We start from the raw sequence: 7,500 nt of genomic DNA on the forward strand, positions 1-7,500 counted from the left end.
AACTGCAGAATATTGAAATACAGAAAACGTATCATACTTAAACAGTATCATTGCTGGCCAGCTAGTAGTCGTAACTAATCATAGGAAATGTAAAAACAAAATGTACATGAAGTGCATTGTGTATGTTCTGCATATAGGGTGCAGCAGAGTGGTCTATCAGTATGAGGAACTCCAATGTAGGGCTTTGAAGCTGAAAGAAAGACTAGCCGTTCCACACCTTAATCACAGACGTGGTCATCCTAGAGGGTGCGCACTGGACCTGTGCAGCGGCGGCCATGTTGGCGAAGGTGCTGAGGTGGTTCATCTGGCTCATCGCCATGGTGACAGAGGCGGGGGGCAGGCTGACCGGGATGAGGGGGTGTGACATCATCATGAAAGGCAGCTCCAGACCTGTTAGATAAGGAGAGGTGAGCGACACTGTGAAAAAAGATGTGAGATTTTAGTGCTACAGGTTTATAATTAGTCGTTTAAAAATACAGTGCCCTCCACAATTATTGGCACCCCTAGTGAATATGAGCAAAACAGGCTATAAAAAATATGTCTTTGCTGTTTATCCTCTTGGTCTTTCACTCAAAATATTCACAAAAATCTTACCTTTTCATTGAAGCAAAATTATTGAAAGAAAAAAAAACTGTTGACATTAAATAAATATTTTTCCCCAAAACATGTGTGCCACAATTATTGGCACCCCTAGAAAAATCTTATAATTAAAATCTAACTGAAGTATATTTCCAGTCATGTTTTACATTTTTAAGTTCACCTGTTTGATAAGGAACTCTTAAGAGGTCAACCATGACTTCCTGTTCCACTGGCGAACAAATATGAGGTGACACAGGCCAAATTCCATTAGTCATTCATCACTATGGGAAAGACCCAAGAACACAGTGACAATGTGCGACGGAAAGTTGTGGAGCTGCACAAATCAAGAAATGGACACAAGTAAATCTCTAAAGAGTTGAAAATACCCATTTCCACTATCATGGAAATAATTAAGTAGTTTAAAGCGACAGGAGATGTTAAGAATCAGCCTGGAAGAGGACCTATCTGTAAATTGACCCCACGCACCGTGAGGAGGATGGTTCGACTGGCAAAAGAATCTCCAAGGATCACAGCTGGAGAATTACAGAGGTAAATTGAGTCTTGGGTTCAGAAACTCTCCAGAACTACCATCAGACGCCACCTCCATCACCACAAATTGTTTTGGAGGGTTGCCAGAAAAAAGCCTCTGCTGTCAATCAACAACAAACTAAAGAGCCTACAGTTTGCCAAATGTAAGTCAGACTTTCAATGGGACCGAGTTATATGGTCAGATGAGACCAAAATAAAGCTTTTTGGCAACAAACATCAAAGGTGGGTTTGGCGTAGACAGAAAGATAGCCATACAGAAGAGACCCCCATACCCAATGTGAAGTATGGTGGCGGATCTTTGATGTTGTGGGGCTGTTTTGCTTCCAAAGGCCCTCGACATCTTGTTAGGAGACATGGTATCATGAACTCCATCAAATACCAGCAGATATTAAATGAAAACCTAACAGCCCCCTCTAGGAAGCTTAAAATGGGCCGTGGTTGGACCTTCCAGCAGGACAATGATCCGAAGCACACCTCAAAATCAACACAAAAATTGTTCACCGACCACGGAATAAAGGTTTTGCCATGGCCATCACAGTCCCCCGACCTAAACCCCATAGAAAATCTGTCGGAAGAGCTGAAGCCGAGTATACAAGCGTTGACCTAAGAATCTGAAGGATCTGGAGAGATACTGTATGTAGGAATGGTCTCAGATCCCGTGCCATGTGTTCACCAACCTCATCACACATTATAGGAGAAGACTCAGAGCTATTATCTTGGCAAAGGGAGGCTGCACAAAACATTAAATTAAGGGGTGCCAATAATTGTGGCACACATGTTTTGGGGAAAAATATTTATTTAATGTCAACAGTTTTTTTTTCTTTCAATAGTTTTACTTCAATGAAAAGGCAAGATTTTTGTGAATATTTTGAGTGAAAGACCAAGAGGATAAACAGCAAAGACATATTTTTTTATAGCCTGTTTTGCTCATATTCACTAGGGGTGCCAATAATTGTGGAGGGCACTGTACCTCATACCCCTCCATCCAAAGAGTGCGGATTCATCATTAAAACATTTTCATGTCATGTACTGATATTTAAAATATTGTATTGGTGCAAATCAAAATGAACCACCGCACACTGCAATGTCTTACTGACTTTTTATTTAGAGCGAACAATGCAAAATAAAAACTCAGTAAGGCAGCTTTTAATAGATTTTCACTTCATATTTGACCAACCAGCACCTGACCTCCTATATTGACTGTGCACGGGGATTTCTGTTCATTGTATGTATGTGTGTGTGTGTGTGTGTGTGTGTGTGTATGGTCCCAATGCTGACAATCCTAACAATAGTGTATGGAAATGTAGTGTCATCGAGCCGTAAATAACAAAATAAATTCTACAGCGAGGAAACACAAGCATTTATGGTGCCCCAGTTATAAATAATGCACCATCCAATTAGAACATGGAATGTGCTGGTCCTACACAAATGGACTCGTTTCCAAATGTACTACAACGGCATTGCAGGATTTTAAGACTCAATAGTAGCCAACGCACTAATTAACAGCTTCGCAAACCCTCTTCCCGACAGAGAACACAGCCGAAACAAATTCCACCCTTGATTCCGTAACCACCCACTATCCTCCTGACAGGCGCTATGTGCTCGGGTGCCGTGTGATTAATTGATGATGGACTCTGGTGATTCACCGAAGAAAAGCACTTTCACAGCTGTGTCCTTTATAAAACAACAAGCCGGGTCTCTCGTGGGAGAGATAGCAGGGAAACAACTGGGTTCCCTGTTTAATGGCGAAGGCTATAAAAAAAAACCCTCGCTGACTTCCAGCATGTAGAGGTCGATAGGGTCTTCTCAGCCACCAGGGAGAAGACATGAATTTTAAATGTATACTGTGCATACTGTGCAGATAGACACACAAGGAGTTCTTGTGGGAGAAGCACGACACCACTAGTAGAATATTAAGATGGAGTAGAAGTAACACCTGGAAACCATCAGTAGGACAGGTAGCCGCAGAGCTAAAAATAGAATGCCTCAAGATCAGAGGACTAAAATGCTCTTTAATGGTGGCAATGTGGGGTGCAACAGTGTGTGCTTGTGATGACGTCCTCGAGAGGACTATAACCAGATAGTGACCATAACAAAAAAACAACTCCCTCTTTAAACAGAGACCAAAGTGTCAGAGAAATCTGAGCACAGTATCCCATGGCTGTGTTGTCCACAAAAGAGCATCTCATCTGACATCTCTTTAGTGACAAAAAGAGCTGGACAGTGAGAGTCAGATGGACATGAAGTTCCCATGATCATTTATAGAACAGGTTAAAGGTCACATTTGCGCATGCGTACATATGCGTGCACACACACACACACACACACACACACACACACACACACACACACACACACACACACACACATTCCTGAAGGGCAGCCACTAAAAGCATAGACCGGGACATTTCAGTGGCTTTGCTCATATTTTGTCTTCCCCCAGTTCCTCTTCAGACGGGGAGCATCTGCTCTGACCAGGCCTGGCTTGTGCTTTCATTCTCTCATCTAGTGGACGGGAACCAGCGGAGACAGGGCAGAGACAAGAGACCGTGGCGGGGGAAGTGGGGGGGGGGGGGGGGGGGGGGCTGAGAACGGGGAGGATGGACCCTCAGACATGGAGCTCAGAGTGGCGAGCGCAGCTCCTGCTATCTCCTGCTGTTTGAACCAAATACCATCCGCACGTAAAGGTCACGGCACATCTCTCAGCCACGAGCCCTTTTGCTGAGCGAAGAACGCATATTGAAGACATTTAAAAAGTACTTAGTGCCCTCCTCTCTCTCCCGCTCCCTCTTTCTCTCTCTCTCTCTCTCTCTCTCTCTCTCTCTCTCTCTCTCTCTCTCCCCCTCTGTCTCCCTCACTTTCACTCTCTCACTCATGACATTTTTCCACTTGGATCTAAGACAGAAAATAAAAGTGGGATGACTTTTTCATGGGGGAGATGAGGGGCATACATGATGAAGAAACAAGACATCAAAGAAAAGGCGTGGGTGTGTGTGAGTGCGTAAGAGTGTGTGTTGTGTGTGTACGTGAGAGAGCATGGGTGTGTGTGTGTACGTGAGAGAGCGTGTGGTGTGTGTATGTGTGTATGGGTGTGACTGAATACCCATTACCCATGTATGTGTATATCCAAGTGTGTGTGTGTGTGTTTGAGTCTGTATGTGTGTGTTAGTGTGCTTTCCTTCGAGGTGTAGTATTAAAGATGTGTGCCTGTGAGAAGACGTGATCTCAGTCGGCTCTGCATTATTAATTGTTAAGCACACTCCCTCTGTCAGAGGTTAAACACAATGGCACCTTCAGTTTCACACTCAAATGGCTCGACAAATCCCACTGAAACCCTGGCTTAGGGAGCTTCCATAACCCTAACAACACAGGTGTGCTAACACACACAAACACCCACACTCACGCGCGTGCGCATACACACCAGAAAATGTGCATTCTCACACGTTAACACACTTTTCCTTAAACATGCTTTCACACACACACACACACACACACACACACACACACACACACACACACACACACACACACACACACACACACACACACACACACACACACACAGTCTTACTGGCCCCTCCTGTTAGGTGGTCTCTGGGAGCAGATGCCGTTGACAGAGGGTTTAAGCAGTCCTCTCAGCTCATTTTAAACGCAGGCAGCAGTGGCTGGGGAACACTAAAGCCCCATCTCTTAGTCTCTCAGAAACCATGGAGGAAAGGGACTGGACCTGGGCCAAGAAGTGTTCTACCCCCTCACTCACACACACACACACACACACACACACACACACACACACACACACACACACACACACACACACACCCCTACCTAACCTTCAGCTCCAGCTGGAGAATAACAGTGTGTGTGTGTGTGTGTGTGTGTGTGTGTGTGTGTGTGTGTGTGTGTGTGTGTGTGTGTGTGTGTCACTCCACAGCTCTGCAACAAAGCCCAGATCTGTTCCACAAACAGAACCATTGCACAGAAAACCTCCATCAGTGCTGTCAGTCCCTCCTGACATATGACTTGTTGTAATAAAACTCGAGGTTATGAAAGAAATGGAGACTGTGCCAATCGAAAGCACAGCCACCCCTATGACTCCTATGAAAACAAAACAAATACTCAGTGAGAAAGCTGATATAAACTATAAACAACATTGTTTTTTTTAGGGGGAAAAGGAAAAACAAAACATGAATTCAGTCTTTTTTTAAAAGACAAAAGGGACTTTAGTGTCTGAATTGAGCGCAAGCCAATGCCGCAAAAAGCGCTTCCTTAATCCAAACACAAAAGGGAATCTTGGACAGAGCCAAGCACAATAACCACCCCTCCTTAACAATCACCAGTGAAAAAAAAAAGGGAGCACCTGGAGACGATTCTGACGGAGGAGAAAGGAAAAACAGCGGTGGTGAAAAGAGTCCATGCCCGTGCCAAACACATGGCACTCGCAAACATGTGGGCAGTCACACTGCGAGAGACAGACGAGACACAGATGAGACATAGGAGTGCTAATGTCTTCTCAATGATCTTGCCTCCACTGGTTCTCCCGTCCAACCACCAGTCTTACGGCAGGCATGTTAAAGACAATCAGCAGGCCCAGCCGTGTTTAAGTCTGATTTACCGGTGTGCCCAGCGGACGTTTCTTTGTCTCAAACGAGGCACGAGATGGGCGGACCGCAGGCCATCTTTGGCACGAGGACACAAACAGATGCGGTGAGGCAAGTGTAAAACGGTTGCTAGGATCCCGGGCTGTAATTAAATGATTTTCTTTCCTGCCAGGCTGCTTGGAGCACTGAGTGTGTCCAAGACGACGACGACATGTCCTCTAAATATGGCTGCCCTCGAGAGACAGAGAGACAGAGAGACAGAGAGAGAGAGAGAGAGAGAGAGAGAGACAGAGAGAGAGAGAGAGAGAGAGAGAGAGAGAGAGAGAGAGAAATAGAGAGAGAGAGAGAGAGCCTGAAATCACACAGTGTTTGGCTTGAGGGGCCCAAATAAACAGACATGCAACTCATGTGTCAGCAAATAATAGGGGACTTGAAAGCTGAGAAACAAAGAGACAGCAGCTAAGGGGCTAATGGTGTGTAGCGATTGCCCACAAACAACTGGGAGTAATTATGTTTACGTTTTGTCCTCATGGAAAATACAATAACTGCCATATGTTGCCTAGACAAAGGTGTGTGTATGTTTGTATATGTGTGTGTGTGTGTGTGTGTGTGTGTGTGTGTGTCCGTGTGTGTGTGTGTGTGTGTGTGTGTGTGTGTGTGTGTGTGGTAATGTATATAGCAACGGAAGGGTTGTTTTATGTAGTTGAGAAGCAAGGATGTTTTACAGTGCCCTCCTAAGGAGAAGAGGTCCTCATGGAAAAAGTGAAGCAAACAATCAAAACAGAAACGAAACAAACACATGAATAAAAACAAACACATGAATAAAAACAAACAGGAGAAATGAAATGAGGGTCTAATGAAAAACACTGTGTTCATGACATTAAACAGGGCTCCTTGACTGAACCTGACTAAATCATCAAACAAAATGGTGCACAAGTGAGCAGCAAACTCAAACTCACGTAAATAGATTGCAAACATAAAACACACACACACACACACACAACACACACACACACACACACACACACACACACACACACACACACCACACACACACACACACACACACACACGTGCACACAAACACAGTACGACTTTGTATGGCTACCGATTAGACCACATTAGTGCATGGGTGGTGTTTAAGTCATCAAGTTTATAATACCACCATGTAATCACAAGCACCACACACACATACACACACACACACACTGACTCATTAATTATTGTTCCGCGTTCAAATGCCCTGTTTACGCATCTAAATAAAACACATCCACGCAAACAGGAGGCTATTATGTTCAGAGCAATCCATACGCATAAGCCTAATCAAGATCATCTCCACTCATGAAGAGCACCACCTTCCTGTTTGTTTTCTGTCTCTTTTCTTCCTGTTTTTGTTTACAAATCTAGGCCACTTCAGGTGAAGGCACACAGCATGCTGAACATGAGTTTCTTGTTGATCCCATTTCAGGGAAATGGACCACCGATCACAGCATGAAGAGTCAAAATGTAACATCCTGGCCCTAAAAAAACGTGTCAGTGGATTTTCTAGGAAGTTAGTGAAAATCTTCAACACAGACTTCAAAAACAGCCTTCTTAGCATGTGCCTGTGCATAATTCATCCATCTGCAAGGATGGTCAGTGCTATATGAAAAACAATGGGTGTTGCTTCCCCCGCAAGAATGTATCACATTTACATTAAGTAAATTGGCACCAAAAGCCTTTGCACATTGAGAGACCACGTTTATTAACATTCAAATGGTCAGCCAGCCCT

General features: G+C 44.3%; 1 protein-coding gene across 2 annotated transcripts in view; it reads right to left on the bottom strand.

Annotated features, from left to right (window-relative positions):
• Window positions 1–7,500, bottom strand: part of dachc (dachshund c) — a 42,263-nt gene that overhangs the window by 13,995 nt on the left and 20,768 nt on the right. For both annotated transcript variants that reach the window (XM_012840674.3, XM_031558729.2), the window contains exon 4: window positions 218–390. In XM_012840674.3, coding sequence (XP_012696128.1) covers window positions 218–390 — 173 coding nt within the window. The remainder of the gene's footprint in view (window positions 1–217; window positions 391–7,500) is intronic.

Source organism: Clupea harengus, chromosome 21 (genome assembly GCF_900700415.2).
Source record: "Clupea harengus chromosome 21, Ch_v2.0.2, whole genome shotgun sequence".
NCBI lineage: Eukaryota > Metazoa > Chordata > Actinopteri > Clupeiformes > Clupeidae > Clupea > Clupea harengus.